The sequence below is a fragment of the Zosterops lateralis genome (assembly GCF_965231275.1).
Source record: "Zosterops lateralis genome assembly, chromosome: 2".
NCBI classification, from domain to species: Eukaryota; Metazoa; Chordata; class Aves; order Passeriformes; family Zosteropidae; genus Zosterops; species Zosterops lateralis.
The window spans coordinates 77,250,184-77,274,467 of record NC_139763.1 but is presented as its reverse complement, the minus strand read 5'-3'; the positions used below and the strand labels follow the sequence as shown (position 1 = coordinate 77,274,467).

General features: G+C 39.4%; 2 protein-coding genes across 2 annotated transcripts in view; one reads left to right on the top strand and one right to left on the bottom strand.

Moving 5' to 3' along the window:
• ARHGAP42 (Rho GTPase activating protein 42) overlaps positions 1-4,518 on the top strand; it is a 138,785-nt gene extending 134,267 nt beyond the window's left edge. The window contains exons 23-24 of the mRNA XM_083854535.1: positions 3,071-3,150; positions 3,353-4,518. Of these exons, the coding sequence (XP_083710661.1) occupies positions 3,071-3,150; positions 3,353-3,441 (169 nt within the window). The 3' untranslated portion in view covers positions 3,442-4,518. The remainder of the gene's footprint in view (positions 1-3,070; positions 3,151-3,352) is intronic.
• A 16,654-nt stretch (positions 4,519-21,172) lies between these two features.
• The window catches only part of PGR (progesterone receptor), a gene marked incomplete at its 5' end in the record, with an annotated part of 32,269 nt that continues 29,157 nt past the window's right edge, over positions 21,173-24,284 (bottom strand). Inside the window, one exon of the mRNA XM_083855129.1 lies at positions 21,173-23,129. Coding sequence (XP_083711255.1) covers positions 22,974-23,129 — 156 coding nt within the window. The 3' untranslated portion in view covers positions 21,173-22,973. The remainder of the gene's footprint in view (positions 23,130-24,284) is intronic.

Sequence of the window (24,284 nt, the reverse complement as noted above, 5' to 3'; positions counted from 1 at the left end):
GGTTTGAGTTTGCCATCTCCAGGGCTCTATAAACCTTTCTTCTTCCTGTAGGATAATAAATACTAACTGGTGAGTCATCTGACAGAGATTCATAAGTTTTTCCTTAATCGTTCCTCTTCTGGTTTTGTCTTGCTAGACTGAAAAGTCATTAGGGCAGGGGCATAGTTTTAAAGCTTGTTTTATCATTCAAAATAATTATTATTACTATTATTATTAGTGCCTCAGGTATTGTTGGCTGTGTGTAGTCAAGCAAAAGAATTTATGATCATTTGAGTGCTAGTATATTTATCATTATGGGCTCAAAACAACCATAATAGGACATAAAGAAATGGAAAAAGAATTTTTCTCACCTGGAATTTACCCAGCAAGGTCATGGAAAGAAGGAACCTCTAGGAAATGTGGGTAACATTTTCTGAAGTTTCTTTTTATTTCCTCTGCCCTAAGCAACATGAATCACACTCCTCTCCAGTTATTAGCATCATCTTAAAAGAACTGTAATAGATGATGATGATGTTATCATGGGCTTTTTAACAGCCTTGTTTCTAGGGAGAATAGCATTAACACCATCAGTAAGAATGTCCATTTTTGTAATCACAAACAAAATGCTCAAGAACCTGCAAGCTTATTTCATGAGCAGTGCCTCCAGATGGATAAGGTTGAAGTGAGTAATAACAAATATGAGAACCTAAATAATCAAATCAAGTGTGGAAGCAATAACCAGGTGCTTGAAAATTGCTCCAGAATTATGAGTAAATATTCTTAAATCTGTCACTCATTATACCATCACAGATGGTTTGTAGATAACTTTGGGGTGTAATTGCTCTGCCTCGGGAGCAAGGTAGTGTGAAGAATGTTGTCATTCGTTAGCTTTTGAGAAACTGATGGCTTGTGTTTTTCTCTGTAAATGTCAAGTGCTGAGAACCTTTTTCTTCCCATGGGAGATAATTTTAGAGGTCTTTTCCAGCCTTAGAAATTCGGTGTATAATTCTAAGACAGAGTCTATGTTTTCTTGTCTTTTTTTTTTTTTTTTCTTTTTTTTTTTTGAGGTGAACTTACTTGGATCAGATAAAATTGGAGGTTGAAAACAGAATAGCTTATTATTCATTAGAGAATAGAAGAGAAAATTGCATTGATTTCTTAACTTTTTCTAAGGGCATTAAAACCAACATATATTTCAAGAATGACTTAAGAAATTCTGCCTCACATTTAAATATTGATTTAAATGTCTTTTATCACAGTACTACTCAGGTGTCCCATTACCAACATGAGCACCTGGCTTGATGGTCAAATTATTCAGATTTGAAATAATCCCTGTGCTTTAGTAAATTCATTACCTACTACTTTGTGTTCCCTACAACTACAGCAATCTTTAACAGTTACTCTACAATTTTATATGCTTAAAATCCATTATTATGCCACACAGGTGCATTGGGTTTGCATGACAAGGGGTCATGCCAGGGTCAACTCATCCCAACAGGCTAGTGAGTCATAGTGTTACTGATTTGGGTCAGGATAATTAGAACATCTGTAGTACTCTCTGTAGACTTTGAGAAAAAATGAGATTAAATAATTTTAGACTACATGTGACCTTCAGTAAAGTTATCTAAGCTCCCTCTGTATATACATTATGTAGATTATTATGTGCAAATTTGTACAGATTATATAGAGTAATGAATCAAGACATCTGTCTTGTCAAGTGTAGATGGCAAACTCTTCACAACAGGAGGTGGGAAAAACTCCACTCAGAACAGTCTACACCAGCAAGCTAAGATTTAAGCAAAGTGAACAAACAGGGATCTAGTGGTCATCTTGTTTTAGTTAGCAGATGGGATGTCACCAGGATAACAGTATTGAAAATCAGAAATGTTTCCAGAGCCCTGAAACAAACTTCCCCTTGGATATCTTACAACTCAAAATTCCTGATCTCCTCTGAAAAGCTCATCCTGAGAATGTAACCCTTGAGGAGTCATTAGTTCTCTTAAGATGAAGGCAATACATGCCATTTAGACCAGTCATAAGTCAGAGAACCAAGATCAAAGCTTTCTATTCAGAGGAAGAAATCTTATCTGGAAAGCTCTTACTTAAAAACTTTAGAATATGTCCATCCACTCTCATACCTTTTAAAGGTTCAAATGATGATGATAATGCTTATGATGTGGCACTGTTAATTAATCTATCATACAGCTCTTTTATCTCACTGTTTTGGGAGAAAGACATGATAGATTACATGCCACTTGCATATACACACTGTCAAAAAGTATGCAGAAAATTTTAAACTTTGCCAGAGGTCACATATTGGGTCATTGAGATAAATCCTGGCTAGAAGGAAACCTCAGTTGGCAATTCCCCATCATATCACACAAAGGTGAAATAGTCAACAAGTTCATCTTCACTTAGTGTAGTGTGTGTTTAAAGAAATTCAGAAAAATTGGTGGCTCATGTAAAACTATTCTGAGTGATTAAGTTAAAGTCAAGGTATTAGCTAAAATGCAAGTATCTAAAGAGAGCTCCTAATTTCCATCTTCATGTTCAAACCCTCATTTTGTACTGTGAAGAATCATAGTACCAGACCCCAAGAGGTGACTTTTCCTGTCCTCTTTCTCTGGGACAGAATCATAACTCCTTTTTGTTTCATGTTTACTTTCTAAGTATTATTTTCCTCGGTAGACCTATTAACAATAGTTTCTCACAGGTCAAGTTTTCAGACCTTTAATGACTTGATGATCATTTTAGAATTTCTCTCCATGCAATCCATGACTTGCTTCAACCAGTATGCTCATTTCAGTACTTATTTGAATGACAACTTCATTTTAAAAGTTCCTAATTATATTCCTGTTTAAATATCTAAGTGGGATGTCAGTCTCTTTTCTGCAATAACATGCTTGTTAATTCCAGTAAGCTTGAAGTTATTATCTGCTATAATTCTACTCCTCTGAACTGCTGTGTAACCAGTCATTATCATGTAGCATTTGTACATCTGCTTATTCCTATACTTCCCAGGTTTCAATTTCCTTTATACCTTGTTCCTTGTTATCTCATTTATTGCAAACCTATATTTTTTTTCTTTCAGACAAGCAAAAGCCATGTATTCCTGTAAGGCTGAGCATAGTCATGAGCTGTCTTTCCCACAGGGGGCAATATTTTCCAATGGTAAGATTTGGTTTACATTGACTTACATATTAAAAAAGAACCTATAAAAAACTGAAATGTATCACAAAATGGGGTGACCTTTTTAGCTCTCAGGTTTTGCCCTGATTTTTTAATTGCTCTTGAATAAATACCATCTAAATAAATATATGTAGCATGTATGGGATTTTTAAGTGTTAAAACTTGTGTATATGTTTTTTTGCAGTGTATCCATCAGTGGAACCAGGCTGGTTAAAGGCAACGTACGAAGGCAAAACAGGACTAGTTCCTGAGAATTATGTTGTCTTTCTCTAATAATCTTTAGTGGACAGCAATATCTTCATGGTATCCATGGTAACAAATAATAAGCACTATGATTTTTATCTGACACAGATATGGGATCAGCCCCTTAGCTGAGTGGTAGATTTCCTTCAGATGCTGCAGCTGCAGGTTTCAGAGCTCCCTGCCAACGGAACAGAATGTGATGAAACAGTTAACAGTTTCTGTTAGCTGAGGATGGTACTCTGTTTAAATAACTTCCATTGTTTGCAAAAGGTTGTTCTGTTCTTCTTTTATGGGTAAGGAACACTAGAGCAATAAAAAAAAAAAATTTAAAAAAAAATTAAAAAAAAGCTTTTTAGCTGCAGACTTTCAGGTCCGAGGATGTTGCTCACAGAAATGTGAAATTTAGAGACAAAGCACTCTATGACATTTCTTGTAATCTATGGTTTTTAATATGGAAAATCGTGGACTTTTTCATAATGTAAGTACTGCTTCTATTGTGATCTGAATTCTCCCTTAGAAAACTTGATTCTAAAATTGATCCTAATCATTTCAAATAAGAAATGACTTTATAGTAAATCAGAAGTTTGAACTTCTGTTAGTCATTGAGTTACAGTATGGTATAGAATTTATACAACTGACAATATCAGTTTATCCACTGCCTGCGCAGTGACTGCTCATTCAGAATGTGATATGTTTAATGAATGTTTCATTCAAATACTTATTAGATTTCTTTCCTACTTTCTGTATCAGCATAGATAATATTAACAACTTTTATTTCAATGCTAACCATCATCTGGAAGATATTCTCTCTGTGTCCCAGAACATCTGTAGAAAACAAGGAGATGCTGAATCTGGACTGATTGGTAGTCATGTGAAATGAGCAGTGAAAAACAGCACTGTGTTTTGAAACATGAGATAAATTGTAACTCATTCTTTTTCCATTGCAAGTCAGACAAATGACCTGTGAACTAGCCAATTTTATAAGCTATGAATGCTAAAAGCTCCATGTAGCAATAAAATTACTTAGTGTTATTTCTCCTGACTTCTGCTAAAATATTTGACAAAAATTCTCTCCTTCCACAGAATAAAAAATCCTTACTTTCCAAAGGTGTTGTAAAAGACCTGTTGATTGCTCCTGGTAGGACTGAAAAGGAAAAAAAAATAATAAATAGATAAATAAAACCAAGTCAAAGAAAACCCCAGAACCATAAGTAGCTTTCTCAATCTGAGCAGTTTTCTTGTACACCTTGAGGGAAAACATGCACTGCCTGCTTGGCTACTTACCATTCCTGATTGAAAACCAAGACATTTAACTTCCATCTTAGTATTTCTTCAACATCAGTGCTTCCAAAAGAATTCACTGTTTCCTAGAACTATCTAGGCCTAGTTTCATTGATCTGTCAAGGCTCAGTTCTTTCTTCAGTAGCAGAAATCAAAATACAAATTATCTGATTTCTAAGTTGTACACTACTTCAAGAAAGTTTAAGGAAGGACTGCTGTTAAAGGCTAAAAACATCAGTAATTTTTTACCTGCTGCTTTTTTCTTTCCATAGCCTTTTTCTTGTTTAAATTGAAAAGTAAGACTCATTGCCAACACAAAGGAGCACATAGCATTCAGAACATTCTTTACTTATATGTAGTGCATGAATTCTTCAGAGCAATTGCTGGATTTCAGGCTGGTGACAGTATCCTGCAGGATCTTCCTCCTCACTAATTCAAGTACTGAGTGATAATCAGAGAAAGAGAGAGGCTTGAAGAACATCCTTCCAAAAATGGTCTTTTAATAGGGGGAGTCTGAGCAAGACTGGCTGCAGGCAGTTGAGGACAGACCCCATGCATTAGTGACTGAGTGACCTGGGTTCTTTCTTCACCCTAAAGAGTTTTATTAATGCAAAAACGTGTTTTGCTTCATCCTAAATCCAGATTGTGCCCAGTACATTGTGATGAAGGGTTGTTCTTGGTGGCAGTGGCAGTGAAGGCAGACACGTGTGTGCTCATCACATTTGCCAAGAGCAGATGTGAAAGGAAGTGAAGGTCTTTCCTCAGCCAGTTGAATCTTCCTTCATTTTAAGGCAAGCCAAGTCTTCTTTGTCTAAGCTATGACTGAGACTGCAATTGCCCTGAGAAGACCAACATGGTCTTGGTTGTGTTTTTGCTTGTATTTCACAATCAAAAAACTGTAGCCTGTCAGAAGGTTTGCCTCTGGTGACCTTCCCAGGAAAAGTGCTGCTGCAGGCAAAAAGGAGCAGAAAGGGAAGCAGAACTTTGAGCAAAGGCTGGTAGCCCAGCATGTCTCACAGAGGCAGAAAAATGCAGTGATCAGGAGAAAAAATCCCAGCTTCTGTCTGTTGCATGGGGTCAGTAGCAAACCTGTATTGAACATCCTTTGATGACTGCTCATACCTCTTAAGGGCAATTTAATTGTTGTGAAATTCTTGAAGAATTGTGAAATAGAAAATATAGAAAATGGTTGCTCTTACTTGATTTGTTCTTGCCTGATTTAAAAATAAGTGGGGAAAAAAACCCCAAAACTTAGGTAATTTCACATCCCATGTAAGTGTCTCACAATTCTCCACATCTCCACAATGTGTCTCACTGTGTTTTGAAAGCAGCTGATGTGAGTGCAAGCTAGAGAAGTCAAAGATGCCAGGTTCATTAAAAATTTTGTAAAACTGCCAAGTTCAGTTACAGATTAAGCAAGTAGAGCCTGTAAGTGCTGAGGGAAAGATTGTAGAAAGACCTGGAGGAATCCCTGTGGAGGAGAGGTGTTTCCTCTGTTCCCACGCATTCATCTCACATTAGACCGAAATTAGGATCGGAGAAGACAACTTCATAAAAAACTGGATTCCATTCATGTGCTGCTCACAAAACAAATCTGTATTTTCCTTTGTAATGCTCTGCAGCTTTTTTACAGACCCTTCTTCTGAAAAAGCCATAAATAATTTTTAAGTCATTTAGCTTTAAAATGGCATTTCCATCTGAAAAATGTTATGCCTATTCTTACTTACAGTTAGCTACTCACTCTCCAGGAGTAGGGGTTTTCATTTTTGGAACTCAGTGATTTTTCTTGTACTCTCCTCTGCAGCTCGTAGTAGCACTTTCTGTATGATCTCACTGCTGGGTTGTGGGTGCCCCAGCTGTTCCCTGCCTTTCAAGAGGGAGTTTATCTCTACAAGAAGCTGTAGAGTGAACCAGAAAGTTGAGTGAGTAGGGGTGCAAAACTGAAGTGGGAGAGAGGGCAGCACCAAAGCTTCTCAAATTATGATACTCTCAGGCCTGATCAAAAATTCTTCCTGACAATAGCAAAGAATCAGAAATACATATAACTTTTAAATGGAGATATAATGTTTTGATAATGCCTTAACAGAAGATTAGGCAATCTGAATTAAATTAGCTCATAGTAGTGATTTACTGTTCTTTATGGAAATCAGACTCACTCTACAAGCAAAGGTTAAATATTTTTTAAAATTATTATTATTATTATTATCCTTCCTAAAAGGATGCAGCAGGTTTGTTCCAAATATCACTGTAGAACTCAAGGTAGATGATACATTGTTGTTGTTTGTCTTGTGGAAATAATGTCTGTAGCCACAACATAGCCATGTTTTTTCTTTGTTACACATTTGATACATGTTGCAACACAACATGAATCAAATTAATAGTGTGAAGGACTGATATATTGTATGATAAATATGTAAAGTATATTAATATTCTATATTCACACTTTTTATTAATGATGATAAAGATTACATTTTTTGTGTGTAATTCCTATGATTTCAGTATTAAAATGTCCTTGCCATATTTTGGCATTTAGAGTTATATGTAACAAAACTGTTAAATTAAACCATAGTTATCACTTATGTCCCCCTATAATGTTCATTGTACAATTATTCCTGGAAAAAAAAGATGCACAGATTTGCTGACCAGCACTATTCTATGATAGTAATAGTAACTTATTTTCCTTTTATATATTTTCTGGTGCTAATCTCTATTATTTGCCTGTAAATGGATTGAATTGTAATGTGCCTTTAGGAAAGACATGTTAGGAGATGAAAAGTTGTAAAATTCTGTAATTCAGAATGGTAATTACAAAAACAAAAAAAAAAGCACTCTATGGCAGTAATTTGATTTTTTTTTAATTTTTATTTTTATTTTTTATTTTGTTAACTTTTCTCCCCTGGCCTATTTTCTACATAATAAGATTGCATCAGAATAAATAATGAAACTAAAAAGCACATTGTTCTTGATATTTCTTTTCCTAAGGCAGAAGGTTGTGCAATTTTGGATTGAGCAGCAAGAAGAGAAATCCCAGTTGGGGAGCACGTCCTCCAGACTGGGATGGATCTTCTCCACTGATGGAAATTCTCAAAGCTCTAGTGAAGTAAAAGACAGACCTTTGGCAATTTATAGGGAGGGTTTGCTGGCCAGAAGCCCCTAGAAAGAATATTCTGCTAATGGGATAATCTATGATCCTTTCTTTCAGCAGAGAGGCCTGGACGAATTGTTCAGTGGCCAGAGATCATAGCCATAGGCAACCTTTTTTTCTCTCTGGCTGGTCAGAGAGCCCTGAAGATGGTGCTGCTGCTGCAGCTCCTGCTAAAGTCACACTGTCAGTCAGGCTGTATCTGTACCCATTGGGAGGTCTCTTCTTTTCTTGTTTAAGATTTTGCATGGGCTTTGGGGTTTGCTTTGTTTTGTTTTAATAAGATGCTTGGTATCCAAACAGCCCCTAATTCAGTCACTGAAGATCGTATCAGTTCTTTAATTGTCCTGTGTGTGGCAGTGTTTAATAAGGCATCAGATTATCATTCTTGTTGTATGAAGTGTAGAGCACAGTGCTCCAACCCTTGGACACCTCAGCTGAAAGCTGTTTTGCATCTGAGCTTTCTGCAAATGTTTCATTGGGAATTGGCATCAAAGCTCTGGCACTAAAGATAGCACCATTATCTCTGCAAGAGTTTCTGTTGGAGCAAAGCGCAGAAGAGTTGACAGGGCATATGGATAGTTTAAATTTTCAATCATATTTATGGCAATTTTGGAGGTATTAGAGTTTATAGGGGTTACTTTAGATACTATGTGGTATTTTAATAGGAAAATATATGCAATCAATAACTATATCTATTTAATAAAGTCCTACTAAATTATCTTATTGAACTCTCTGTTTATTTTGTAGTGTGGTTTCAATAATTATCTGCACTCTGTATATATCTACATGTAAATAACTAGCATGACATGCATTAAGCTGACTTTGCAGGCATAATTCTATGTTGTACTTCACACTGTATTTCAAAAATTTGAAAAAATGATTTTCAAAATAAAAATCCTTTATACACAAACTGGGTTTTTTATTGATTTTCAATTTGGGCTCTGGTTCAGCCTTTTCATTTTTCCAAGTAATAGCACTTTGGTTCCACTTCTATCCATACCTGCATTTTAGAGTAACATTTCACCCCTGAGGATGCTTTACGTAGATGGGCATGTGAATACCAGACAACAGTCTGTCATACACTGTCCTGATCATGTGGAAGTCTCTAAATATGTGGCTTTTGAGGGAATGAAAATATCAGCTTTGGATGTTGGGTAGCAAGAAGCAGAACCCTGGTATGGCAGAGTCTCACTGATGAGGTCTTTGCCTGTGGAATTCAGCAGGTGGTTGGGCTTCTGGCAGGGCCTTCCATGGGCTTCATTCCAACAGCATTGCCAGGTGGGGGAAGCAAGTGAGTGTAGTGGCCTCTGCAAGTTCCCTTGCATGCCCTCCTCAGTATCTCTCCAAGACCTTTTGCCTCAGTTTTTACAGCCCTCAGGCCGGAGTTACAGCTGTGCTCCTGGCAAAGGGAGCTGTGAGGTGGTCTGCCTTGCCTTTTCCCTGAAGGAACTCATCAGGAACTCGGGAGACTTTAATATCCCTGAAACAATCAGGCTTTGTTATGATACAGACTAAAAAACCCTGAGTTTTTTAAACAAGATCAAACCAGCCAGCTGATAAACTCTTTGCCTGTTTACTGTGCTTGGGCTTGAAGAGTGCAGAGCACTGCAGGAAGCCAGGGAGGACGGATACTGCTCCTGCATCCACGGCTGCCAGCTCCAGCTCCTGCCTCCGGCATGCTCAGGCTGCTGTGGCTCCTGCTGCCAGCCCTGAGCTGGGCAGCTGCCCTGCCAACCTCCTTCTGTGCAGGCACTGTGCCCACAGCTCTGCCCAGGGCCACATCAGAGACACAGAAACAAAACATCAGTACCCTGGCTGTAAGTGAAAGTGAGATTGTTGAGAAGCCAAACAGCATGGGCCAGATGGAGAAAGTCTTTCCCTTCCAATGCTTTCTAACAACTGCTCTGAGGTGAAACTATATTTCACAGCTCTCCCTGCTTGAGGATTTGAGAGATGAGAACTCTGCTTTCAGGAATCAAAACATCACCTGCAGCCTGCAGTCATCAAACTGTCTTGCACCTTGCTGAGATCCTGGTGTCTCTGGCAGGATGGGGCCAGGGAGAAGGCAAGGTTCCCCTTGGAGCCAAGGGATGCAGTTGAGCTGGCAAAGCCCCTTCTGGCTGTATTAGTTCTGCTGGAAAAGCCTGAGAAGTAGAGGGGCTGCATTAGGGGGCTAGAGCTGAGCTGAAGCTTACTGCCCTGACTTTAGGTGTAGAGAACCACCCCTGAGGTGCAGTGAGGAACAATAGCAATGGAAGCTGTCACATCACTCCCTGCAATGCTCCCGTGCCACGGGTGGCTTTTGGGAAGAAGGGAACTGCTTTGAGATGCCCTGAGACACCTGCCCTGCCCTGCTGCTCTTTGTGCCTGTGCCTGTATCAGCATTGCCACAGCTCCCTTTGGGACCAGCACTTGGGACTGGATTCTCCTCCACTCCTGATGGGGGCCATGAATGTGGTAGGAGTGGGAGGAGCTCCACAGATGCCCAGCTCTGCACTGTGAGTAGGCATAAGAGGAAATGGAGAATATCTGCACTTTGTTAGTTCATCAAAAATGACAGTTCATTACTGAACTTACATTAATTACATTTACATTTTATGTTAAAAATCTGAAATAAAATGGTTGTGTTTTCTGTTAGTTTTCTGCTCTTTTCCATGGGAATGAGGGCTTCTCGGCTTTAGATCCCCTGATCTGAAGGAGTGAATGCACACTACTTTGGGGTCTACACTAAGCTCTAAAATAGTTCTCATCACTCATTTTTGCAGTTTCCCTTTTTACTTGGCATCAAGGAATAACTAAGATTTTATTTTTTAACTATTTTTTTAGTTTCTGGGAAACCTATGTTCTGTCTGACATGCTTATATATGACATTATATTATGACATTTCTGTGAGCATTTAGATGTAAAAAGACTTAAATTGCTGTTGAATCAACACAATTGTGTTGAATTACGACACTTACACCAAATTTAAAAACTCTCAAGGGATGAGACATCTGTGCTTACCAGAAAGGGTGAAGACACATTTCATTACTCGGTTGCATTAAAGCACCTTACAGGCCACGATTCTTACGTGTTTGGAAAAAATATTATTTTTGTCTTTATTATTGATAAGACTTCAATGTCAACTATGGAGAAAATGTGTGGAATTGCTTTGATATAGAATGTGTGCTGAGATTAGCCAGGCTGGCCACTGCCTAAAGAGGAGAAACTTCAGTGATCCAAGGAAACAGCATAGATGTAAACCGAGCAGGTGGCAAAGTCAGTTCAGGTCCCAGCTTGGAACAATTTCTCATTAGTTTGGCATAATGCATTCCTTCAAAACCAACCTTTCTAACACAAACACTGCTTATTAAACATGTTAAATAAAGTCTGCACTTTCATCTTTTAAAATTTTATTTAATGTTTGTCAAACTTTTCCCGTGTCATTTGGATTAATTGCTGATACTGAAACAAAGTATTGAAAGATATTCTTGGCTTCTTTTGCAATGGTTGGCTTCTTTTCTATTGTATTTATGGCAACAAGCTCAAAAGCTGGACTAACCTAGAGCAAGTGCCTTTGCCAAAGATCACGGTGTGCTTTTTTAATGTAAACATGCAGGGATTCATGGGAACATTGAGTGACCTCCACAGCCGGTACAGAAAGGAGTCTTAATTCACTTGAAAGTACTTTGGTAATTGGAATACATCTTTCTGCCAGTATAATTGAGGAACTGATTAGTTAGACCCAGCACGGGTGTATTTCATTTAAAATTACTGCTAATGGCTCTTGGGTGACCTTAGAAGGGATTAGAGTCCCATCTGAATGAAAAACATCAGCGATTTAGCTTTGTTGATGGTCATTGCTTTTGTATTCCTATTAAAAAAACCACATGCAATGAGAAACATGCAGCACATCTGGATTTGGGGTATTTTCAAAACAAGGTTTGAAATGCTGTGCTTTGGCTATGGCAGCAGGTGGGGGACTGAGAGGATGGGGGCTCAGCCCTTGGTGGGCTTGGGGCAGGGTGGGATGAGGAAGGTGCCCAACACGTCACAGCACAGCAGAGCTCGGGGCAGAGCAATGGGCTCCAGCCAAGCTCATTTGGGGTCTCCATGTTCCAGATATGACTCATGGCAGCCCTGGGGAAACATGGGCGTAGTGCACAAGCAGGTGAGACAGCTGCACACTGGGAAGCCCCGTGAGAAGCCTTCCAGAGGACCATTCCCAAACCTGGGCAGAACGGGGATAAGAAACCTGAGCTTGACCAATCCATGGAGTGTTCCTCCAAATAAATTAACTGGCGTACAGGATACAGCTGGTTCCTAGAATAGAGCACGTGCTGTTTGCAAAGGCCTCACAAGAAGGTAACAAGGGTTAGGATTTCAGTGCATCTGAGCACAAAGTGCTGGAAACAGAGACTGTGAAAGCAGTGACAACTGTGAGTCCTGAATTACCACAAAACAAGCAGGATGCCTCTCAGCAGAGAAAATTCACAAAAAACAAGACAAAAATCACACTGAGGGGCCCTGGGCCACGGACATCTGGGACCCTCCAGGGACATCCAGAGGAAGCAGGTAGATTGGAGAGACCTGAGAGACATTTATGTGCAAACGAATTGTGCTGGGTAGCTGTGATGCAAATATATCCTTACATAAAGCCTCATCATAATTGTCATTTTAAGTTTGTTATTTTCTGCTGTTGCTGATGGTCGAGAGATGCTTTTGTTTGGTCCTGTGAAGTGCTGTTTCTTTTCTGTAATTAGGACAAACTGCCTGCCTTGGATGGGAAAAATGGCCATTCTGCACAATGTCCTGCTCCCCAGACCTTCCCCGAGAAACCTGCAGTGAATGCCATAGGAGTGTGTCACGGCTTCCAGCTGTGATTTGTAATATTGTTTTGTTTCCAGATGGGCCCTTCTCCCTGCCCTCCCCATCCCCCTGAAGTTCAGACAATACAAAACAAACCAGCACAATTATTTTTACCCTCAGAGCAACACACAACCAAGTCTGCCTCTGCCAAACCCTTGCCTAAATAATTTTTTCTCATCTTTTTTTTTTTTTAAATCATCTAATTTTTCCTCATCTATTTTTTAAATGATGGCTTGAAATATTTCCTAAATGAACTGGGAAACCAAATGTAAACATGATCCTAATAATGGTATTTGTAAGCACATCAGCATGAGAAACTCAGGTGAGTATTGTGGCTTTTTAGCTAATTAGCTTTGCTGGAAAGTCTATATCCAGAGGGAAAATCAAGACAGAGTGTTTATCATGGTGTTATTTGTGTGGATCTCTCACAAATTCATCCTCTCCTGAAGGCAGAACAACAGAAAGAGCTCTTCACTTTTCACTTTCCCTGGCACACGTTTAGGTCAGCCTTCCCTGCAGGAACATCTGAGTGAAACAGTGGCAACACCAAACCCAGTGCAGCTCACAGAGGGGGATTTAGAATACTGGACCTCCTCAGAGCTTCATCTCAGCCCTGGCTCAGTTTGGTGCCTTCTCCAGTGCTGCAGCACCTTCATTACAGACACACAGGAGAGCAAATGATGGTTTCAACTGAATTCCTGCACAGCAGGATCTCTGACACCACTTATTTCTTTCATTTAGATAATAACAAAATACCAGCTCTGCCTTCCCTGTGAGCAGCCAGTGATTATTCCTTAACTCATTAGTATATTTAAGAGGAAGCTCACCTGTGCTATGCAGAGATGAGTCAGACTCGAGAGCATCTGCATCATTATGGAGACTGAGATGTCACAATAAAAAAACCCATCTCATTTATGAGGACTGTTATCTGCTAAAGGTTAAAGCAAAACCGTCCACCTCAAAGGGTTTAGACATTCTGTGTCAAATGAGTAATCCTACTTTATTCTTTATACCCTTCTATCACTACATCTGTTAGGGGAAAAAAAAAAAAAAAAATCCTTGAGCAAAAGAGATGTGCATTGAAGCTGAACTGGGACAGGGCAGATATAGATAGATAGATAGATAGATAGTTAGATAGATAGATAGATAGATAGATAGATAGATAGATATGGATAGATAAATATATATATATGCATACACAAAGATATTCTACTCAATCCTGAGGAACATCATTGTGTAAATAAATCATTGGGGCCTAAATAAAGGTACCAATGCAGATGTGCTCAACTGAATGCATATTTAAGTAGGACCACATTCTTTCACTTTGACACCTTGAAGTTCAAGTGTCTCAAAGACTTAAAGATTATTTTCTTCTGTATGCTAGTTGCTAATAGAACTTCTAACTAATAGAACTAATAGAACACTAAAAGAAATTAATGTATTTTTCTACTGACTAAATGCCTTCCCCAGTTGTTTTATACTGCATGGAATGCTTAAAACTAAATTAATTTGGAAAATAAATCATCTGTGCAGTGAGTCCCAGCCCTGTCAAACTGTTTGTGCTGTGTACATGGAGCAGTGGTAACATCCAAAATATGAATTCACAAGAACAAGGACATTCAGAAATGAAACTGCAACATCACTTTCAAGATGTTCTGTATTATGTGGAAATGATGTCCATAAGTATTGGCGTTGTTGGCATGACTAATCCTCCTCTGAGGGCTCACTAACATTGCAGCACATCCTTAGAAGGGGGCAACATCTAAACCAGCAGTCCAGTTTTTTGTCAGTATTTCCTTCGAACAGGAAAGGAAGGGAATGGTCTCTCCTGTTGATGGAGAACACATGGCATTTCCCTGCCATTCTGCCTGTGCCCCTCACCAGGCTGCAGGTCCCACTCCTTGCCTGTTGCACACCATGTCAGAAGGCAGTGGGGTGGAAAGTGGAACACACTAAGGATGAGGGAAGGATCACCTGAGCACTGGAGTCAGTTCCTTAAAAGCCACAGGTGATGTGCCCTGTTGGTGCAGCCAAGGAAAGGTTGCACCAGTCCAGGTCAATGACCAGCAACAAGAAATTCTCTTCTCCCCCATGATTGAGGATCCCAGGGTGGATGGATGCATCGTGCACTGCTGCATCTTGCATCTCAGAGGGCAGATCTGGCACTGACCAATTCTGGCAGCAGAAAGCTCCAGTTCTTGGTGTGGGCATGGTAGTGAGCTCAGGCACCACTTCTGTAAAGTCTGGGGAAAATTTATTCTGAAACCCTGGCTTTTAAGTAGTTACAAATAAATGATTACCCAATGTGTAGGTTGCTGTGCTAATGAGTGTCTCTACTCAGATGTAATCTTGCTGATCTGTACCAGCAGTGCTGTGCCAGCTCCTCTGTTCCCACAGTGCCACAGCCCCTGCTCCCACATCAGCACCTCTTGCTAGCACTGCTGTGCATGGACCTTCTGCACTGCAGGCCAGGCTTTTTAATAAACTTTCCCTTTGTATGTGTTTCTGCCAGGATGTCAGGAGTGCATTGCAACTTATTTTGATACTTGTATAGGCTGGCAGTTTGACTGTTGTAGTTTTGATTGAAGTCACAACCTTCCATGCAAGAATAGATATAAATTAGTAACTAGATAAGATTTTATTGTGTCCTGTCTTGTAGAGGGTTTGAATTGCAAACAAATGGAAAACAGTTCTGCCCCACACCCTCCCCCCCCTACTCTCCCACCCTACACCATCCCAGCCATAGGGGTTTGACCTCAGTAAATAATCAGTGTGCATTGTCTCTAACCTGGAGCTGCCAGAGTATTCCCCCCAAGAATCAGCCTCCCAGCAGCTGCTCTGAAGGACTGCAGCACAAATGGCTCCACCAGCCTGGTACTGGCAACTGCAGCCCCATGTCCAGTGACAGCAGTGCCATTCTGCAGCTTTACCCTCCACTCAGTCTAGTGGATTTTTGTACATCTACAGGTAGCTGAAGAATTAAACACTTCTCATACGACTACAAAGCAAGCACATCCCCATTTTATTGAACATGAAACAATGTAGTTAGACAACACCTTTGCAAAAATACTTGAAGCTATTATTTCTGATTTACAAATATAGAGATGAAAGCTCCTTTTCTCAAGAGGAAAATACAGAAATCTTATACAAGTCTCTTAAAAAAAAAAGCAACAAAGCATAAATTATGTATATCATAATCCTGAATGTTAAATGCAGAGAAATATGAACATCAGTCCAAAGATGTCTCAAGGATTATTTGTCTTTCTACAGAATTTTTCCATTGAGGATGACAAAGGCTCTACAAAGTGTTAATGTATTACACATCCAAGTAACCCACTGGGAAAAGAAGGTGCATTGAAGGAATAGGAACAAGGGGTGGATAAATGTTTCACAAATACGGGAACTGAAATTTAGAAATTCAGAAACTTAAATTCAGATCATGCACTGCAGGTATGCCTAGATTTGGGTTGTGCTTTTCTCTATCATGTAGTTTTTCTTAAAATTAATGTCTGTCTTCAGGGAAGGCTTTAAGGATACTTGAAGTGAAAAACTTCATGAAGTAATATTTTCAACATTTCAGATGTTGGAGGGTTTTTTTGGTGGGTTTGTGGTCTTTTGGGTTTGTTTGTTTTGGTTGCTGTTTTTGTTTAGGGCTTTTTATGTCTCATTTTTGCAAACTTTTGGCTGTGGGCAGCCGAACAGATATATTACCTGTATTTTGAAGTTTGAGAAACAGAAGCAGTTTCTGTCTCCCAGTAAAGCCTAAGCCAGCTGAAACCATCACCAGGAACTACTTTTAACAGCAATTAGGGGTGTGATTGTGTAAAACTATTATAAGAAATGAACTGGCCGGTGCAGTATGACTATCTTGTAAGCTGAGCTTCAGGATACAAAACATCTAAATTTTTTAAGTGAAAAGCCTTGTCATCCTCAGCTGACCAATGTGTGTGCTGATGACAGTCCCAAAAGATGATATTCCCATCTGTTGTGTGTAATGCCCCACAGGCAGGCTCAGAGCCTGTCCTAACAGCATCATGTCACAGTTTTCCCTATTAAGAATGGTGAATTTTTTTGTCAAATGTGTTGTCCTTTGTCTACCATCTACCTTTGTCTGCCATCAAAATCCATGTTTTACTCTAAGGACTGTTGCTGGAATCTGGGGAAAGCTAGGAACATACTAATTGCAGGTGGCCAGGTGTTTCTATTTCAAATACTTTCAGTAAAACCACATCCACACCTTTTTAGATTCATACTGCCACACACATGATTGTTTGGTGCTTTCCTTATTCATGCTCCATATAACCAACATAGGCCTGCCAGAATACATCAGTTTCTTTGAGCAGCACCATGATGAGAACATTGTTCTCAATGGAGATATCACAGATCAGAGTCTCAGACTGGACATCAGCCAACAATACAGGTATGTAAGAGCATTGCTCATATTCCCATCCAGCATATGAAAAATAGGCCTCTAAGAAAACTGTACTTCCCTGGAATGAGCAACTTATGGTGATGTTCATATAAATTTCACCTGTATAACACAAATGTCTCTCTATTTCTCTGCCCAGTTATTTCTGATTCAATGTCAAAGGTGCTTATTATGCTCAGTACCTGCTTTTCTTCCAATCTAGCCCCTTGTTTGTAGCTCACTGATGCAGTGTTCTGATTTCCTGACAATGATTTATTTCTTTTTCTTTTTTCCTGCACAAAGCAAAAGGAGATTTTAGTAATGAACTGGCTAGGTAGGTATTTGAATTGAGTGTGGGAAAATGCAATAGAGTGAGACTATTTAAATGACACTGTGAGAACTTCCTCACTGATATGCCTGAATGCTAAATTGGTGGAACTATTGTACCAATAGAGGTGAAAAGGTAACTTGCTTTTCATGGTCAGAAAAACATGATCTATGACTAAAAGGCTCGTGATGGTTTTATTATAATGAGCCCACCCCACACCAGCAAGAAATTGAAATGTTGCCAGTTTTAAAGCATATACTGGAATTAAATGAAAGCTCACCACTACCTGATGTCCTCTATATATGCTTTAAATGCCCTACACAGAGCACTGTGGGCTCAAAGCAGGGAAAGAAATTCATAAATGTGAGTGAAAAAATACATCAAGGGAGCAGCACTGCTCATGTATTTGAAGTTATGCAACTGCTGCATTAGTTCCAACAGCCCTTAAAGACTATTTTCTGATGGTATTTGTTTTCTCTTTAAGGTAAACAGACTGATAAATTTTAACTTCGTTATTAATATCCGTGCAGTCACCTTTTACTGCATGTTTCTGTCCAAGCATCTGAGAAGCTAAAGTACCATTCTTCATGCAAATAACGTCAATCTAATAAATTAATAGTATTCATTGAGGGAAAAAAATAAAAAAGGCACATAAATTTTAAACCAAAAAATACCTAAAATATTAGAGTTTTTTTTCCTTTTCATCTTCCAAGGGAAAAAGAGAAGTAAACTAAAAGCAAATCTCTGTCCAAGTCAGGTCACCATGACATAAAGCAGTACAAACCAATAAATCCAGCAATGCTGACAGTCCAGCCTGGCAGTATGCTCACAGGCTTCCGAGCTGTGGAAAGTTGGGAGGGCTTTGGATTTAGCTCTGTGGCTGCAAGCTGACTTCTCGGAAGGAAAGAAAGGTCAGCCTGCCACAAACAGCATGTAAGGGAAGAAATGTGTGCTTGGAGTTGCACTGCATGGGTGGAGTGCAGCCCCATCCTCTCTGGCTCGGCAGATAAACCAACCTTAAGTTTGGGCAGGGAGGAGAGGACATGAAGGAAGGATCCCTGCAGGATCCCTGCTGTTCATGCTACTGACACATCACTTTTAACTGAGATAAATATTTGGGTGAACACAGGAAAGCAGCTCACCTTCCCAAACAAAGGTAATGGAGAGAGACCCATTACTCTATTTGAAAAGAAAGAAAAAACCCAGCTAAGGTACTAACAAGGCATTGACTGTCAGAAAATATAAATTTAGGTTTCACTTTCACTGTTGCAAATCTAGCAAGAGAAGGCATAACTGCAGTGCAGCTGAAGAAACAGCTGCAGATCAGAAATTATTATGTGTGTTTATTACACACATATATAACCAGGCAATTCCAAAGTGCCATGAAATCATCTGAAGCTCAAACCGCATTTCCCTCTGTCATGGACTATGTATTAAGGTACTCACATCCCTCCATCCCTAAAGGCTGGTCCCAGCTGCAGATACAGCTGAGATCTCTGACAACATGAGCCAAGTGTTTGATCTTTTGTGTTTCTTGGACCACAGCGAGCACAACGGAGCTCAGCCGTGCAGCAGCTCATAGACAAAGAGAACAGCTTGCAGGGGCTGGAGGCCTCTGCTCCCCAAACACAGGTGAGCTGCCATAGCCAGGCACTTCAAACTCTAAAGCACTATTTAAAAACTATAAATACGATATCTGTACAGAGCTGAATCACAGTAGCAGAGCTCAAATGAGGCAGATGATTTCATGGGTTGGTTTGTTTGCTTCACTACTTGAGTGTTTACCAACAGAAGGTAATGCTGAAGGGTTTTGGTCAAAAATACCTCAACTGTACAGAACAGGAGAGGCTTAGCTCCAGGCACAGCCTGCATTATTCAGTGTATGAAGAACTTCTAGTGATAGCTAGAAACAAAAGCCTGGTTTTGTTGGCTGGCAAGCTTTCTAATTAATACAACAGCTTTCTTATCTTCAAAATGTAATCAGGCACATCCTAAATGTCAGAAAACAAGAAAAACCCATCTGCTGAAACCTCTTATTTCTAGTGTATTAATGCACCATAAGAAGATCCAGCACCATTCTCCCTTGCTCAATATATTGAGAAGCACTCCAAGATATTTATTTAGACCTATTTGTAAAGCTCAGGTCAAAAATGCTTTGCTCTTTAAGATAAAGGACAGAAGCACATATAACTAGAAAACCTTGTACTCAGTAAAAAAATCAAGTAATGGCTCTCTGAACATTACTGCAGGGTTAAAAAGTCATATGACACAAGATTTCTGTAGGGAAGGAAGAAATCAGGTGTTTTGATTTGTGTTAATAGAATCAGAATTATTTAGTTTGGAAAAGACCTGCCAAGATCCTTGAGTCCAAGCTTTGACTGATCTCAATTGCTTCAACTAAACCATAGAAATCCAGTAATTTCTCAAACACTTCCAAGGATGGTGACTTCATCACTTCCCTGGGCAGCCCCTTCCAATGCTTAACCACCCTTTCAACGAAGAAATTATTCCTTGTATCCAACCTGAACTTCCTGTAGAACAGCTGGAGGTCATCATGTCCTCTCCTCCTGTCAGTTGTTACCTGGCAGAAGAGTTCAACCACCTCCCCCACAACCCCCCAAGCTACACCCTCCTTTCAGGCAGTTGTAGAGTGATGAGTTTCATGAGGTTCCCCCTGAGCCTCCATTTCTCCAGGCTAAACACCCCCAGCTCCCTCAGCTGCTCCTCACAGCACTTGTGCTCCAGACCTTTCCCCAGCTCCGCTGCCCTTCTCTGGACACGCTCCAGCCCCTCAATGTCTTTCCTGCAGGGAGGGGCCCAGAACTGAGCACAGGATTTGAGGTGTGGCCTCAGCAGTGCCCAGGACAGGGGGACGGTCACTGCCCTGGTCCTGCTGGCCACACCATGGCTGATCCAGGCCAGGATGCCATCGGCCTTCTTGGCCACCTGGGCACACCCTGGATCATGTTCAGCCACTGTCAACCAGCACTCCCAGGGCCTTTTCCACTGTTCATGGTGTCTGTGTAACCCAGAACAAATGACAATGTCAAAATGGACACTAAAGGCCATTTTATAATCTGGGCTTATAGCTGGAATTTTTTTTTGAACTTCAGACAATCACATAATGATCACAGTATCTTCGGACTCTTACAGCAGACACAATTACCCAAGCATTCTATCTTGCGTAGTGAATTCATCACGGGATGAACTTTTGAGATTTTTTTTCTGTGAGATAGAGGTCTTTTAGAAACAGAACTTGAGAACATTTTTAACCTTTATTATCTATTCCCAAAAGGTATTTTTTTGTTCCTTTTTGATTATGCCTTTGAGACAAATATAGTGCCTTTCAGACTAATCTGCCATGTTTATGGGACATGGTGACATGTCAGCCACTTAGGGATTGAGTAAAAGGCAGATGTAAGCAGATCCATGCATTCCTAAGGCAAACATATTGCATACTCTGTCTTCTAATTTCAGAATTAGGGTGATGAGGAGTAATTTTTAGTGTGGGAAGTTTCTGTTATCAGTTTAATCTAAACAGTAACGTAGATGGTCTGCTTACTCAGTGGTAAATCATGTGGCAATATTTCAGTTCCAAAAGAATGCATGGAAATAAATGGAAATACTGTTGTTATATGGAAGTGGAATGGTTGAAATGGAATTTTTTACCGAGCACCACATTTACTAAATGCAAACACAAAGTAAAGAAAACAAAACTTCAGGATGTAGAAATAAAGAATTTTGTGCTATTTATTGAAACATAATTGCTTTAACGATCACAGTTAAAAATCAAACTGTATTGAATATGAAAGACGTTGCTTTCCTGGGCAGTTAGAAATGACAAACCTAGTCAACTAACACAAAAGTCTGTCCATACCACTTCATCTAGGGTCACGCATTTGCACCAGCTCTAGTGGGTTTTGTAGTACTATGTGGGGATCTCAAAAATGCTTTTATTCCCAGTTGTAACGTAGATTCTTCTTCATTGGCTTTAGGAAATTACAACCAGTGAGGACACCTTTAGACATTCCTGCACTTGTCAGTTGTCCACAGTTTTTTCAAGAACCTAGATGTAATTTCTATCAACAAGCAACATCACTTATACTTTCAATGAGGGGCACCCTGATTTAGCCGGAGATCCTGAACTTACATCCCAGGGGCCTTTGTTCATCTGACAAGGATGTGTCTGTACAGACCAAGCTACACACCACCAGCAGGACACAGTCACACAATGGGGGCATCTAGCAAGTCATGGGCAAAAGCAAAAGCATAAGGCCAGAAGTAGCCAAACAAGACTCATCATTTCCTATGTTTACGTATCATTTCTAATGACTGGCAAAATTTGTCGTATTTCAATAGACTCATAAATTCTTCTTAAGGTTTATCTGTTTCTCTGTTGTTTGGATATATCTACAATTAACTGCCTTAAATGCATGAGTTGTTTCATAACCTCATCAAAGGAACAAACACCGCCACATTATAATTTTTCAGCTGAATATTCACTTTTATGTGAAACGTCATTCTTCTTCAATGCATAAAGCTAATTGAGTCCAATTCCTTTTTTACAATTACCCCATTTATAACGGCATGCTTGTAAAATAGAAAATATGTAGCTCCGCTAAATCATACTGAAATGAGTCTGATGTGCATCAAAATGTTTAAAGTCATATTTTCCATTTCTTTTTGCATCTAATCTCACTATAATTGGATGCTAATGGCTGATTGAGTGTTCGGAACTGGAATTCAAAACATTAAGATTATTAAGAGTTGCAGTCAGTGAAAACATCTCTATTTAAAGCTTCTGAAACACAGAATGTAAGAGTTGATGAATTTAAGATTACAGCTAAGTGATTTAGCTTTAGTAAGTGCTGAACTTTTAAGGAAAAATAACACATACCATAGTTTAGTGGGTTTGCACAAACATTACTTTGGGTGTAATACACACTGAAATTCTCCTAACTTTCTGATTTTCGAAGAAGAGCTCCACTGAATGCTGCAGAAGAGAGTCTGCTGGACTTAAGAGTTTCAATGCAACATGACCACAGATGAGTGTATGAATGTATGCTGTACTCATGGCGGCATTGCAGTAATAAAAAGTAAAATATCTATAAGAAAATGTGGGCAATATTTATTTTAATTCCTCCAAAATCTTATATTATGCATGTGCCCACATGTACCCATGCACACAATGTACTAAAGTAAAAAATTTGCACCATGTCACAGCAGAAATTCAAGAGTGTGAAATGTGTAAGAAAAACATGTAACTGTTAGAAATCTGGAAAGTCTAGTCATTGTCATTCATATGCATATCTAAAAAGCAGCTTAAACAAGTTTACAAAACATTTCTTATGACTGTTATGATTTTTGCAGTTAAGGAATCAGGAACTCACAATATGTACATCAAGCTTGAATGGCTTGTGTATGTTACAGGTATAAAGCAGTCGGCAAGGCAAGTATGTCAAATATGCTGAAGTCCAGACATTGAAAAATCTTGACTAAAATAAACAAAAAAATGACCCAGGCATCATCTCTATGATAAGAGAAAAGACTTTTCACTTCTTGTGAAAGAGAAGAGGTTTCACCATCCCTGCTAGAATCTTGGGTAGCTGGGCAGCAATCACCTCTGACATCATCTCAGGGAATTCAACGCTCAGTGCACGGGACTGGAGAAATGTGTTCAAACAGAAGAGATGGAGCTGTTTCACCAGCTGGATTTGATAAAATACAAACATGATCAATGAGGCTAACAGTAATGCAGCCACATAAACATGCTGTCAATCACTTATACATTCATCAGCTGACATAATTCTATACCTTACCCTGTCCTTTCTTGAATCAGCAATGAGAGTATTTGTCAGACTCTATTAATGGCAAAAAAGGTAATGGCAAAAAACATACCCATAGCTATGGTATGTCATATAAACCACTGCTTCACTAATATTACAAAGTAGTATCACCCTCACTCACGACACATGCAACAGCAACTACTTAACAAGCTTCAACCTTCCACCTTACTGTCACACTCAAGCACTGCGTGCTTTGGTCACTACCTGTTATTTAAACACTGCTCTGAGAGACAGCTTTTACTACTTACCTGTGAGCTTTGCCACAGTTTTCATGATCAGACCCATGTATATTGCAAACACTGAACTCCACAGACTCCCATCCCTTGAAAGCAACTACTCGACACAAGACTATTACATCTCTTTTAGCATCTCTGAGAGGTTCCAATTTTTATTGCAGACCAGTGACCATTATGTTGTCAAATATCATACTATTTCTGCTACCCTAGCCTTCAACATCACACAATGTCTCCAAGTGTGATGATTTTTCCTTTCCTTGTACGTCCTATCACTTTATCAGCCTGAGCTGAAACAGGATTTGAATGAAGATGCTCCATGGACCAAGTATCACTTTGCTATTTTGCAGCAAGCCTCTCTCCCTCTTTCTCTCCCTCACAGATAATTTTACTGTATGCATTTAAAAGGAAGAGATTGAATTAAAATAAAATTCAGATTTGCTGAGTTCTGAAGAATACAAAGATGCAAAATCCTGTCCACCTTGAACTCCCTGGGAGCTCCTCACAACCAGCATTGAGCTGAAAAGTGCCCAGAACTTGCTATCTAGAATTCTCAAAAATTCCTCAATTCCCAAACACAGACAGATATTGAAAAAGCAGTATAGAATATACACACAAAACCAGATGAACTAAGGTTCAAAGCCAATCTTGGTTATCTTTCACTAATTTTTAGTAGCCTGACTTTACAACTTCAATTGCCTATTCCTCACACTATTTTACTGAACAAGTACACACAAATATACCATCCCTACCAAAGCTCACAACTATACTGGTTATGTTACAC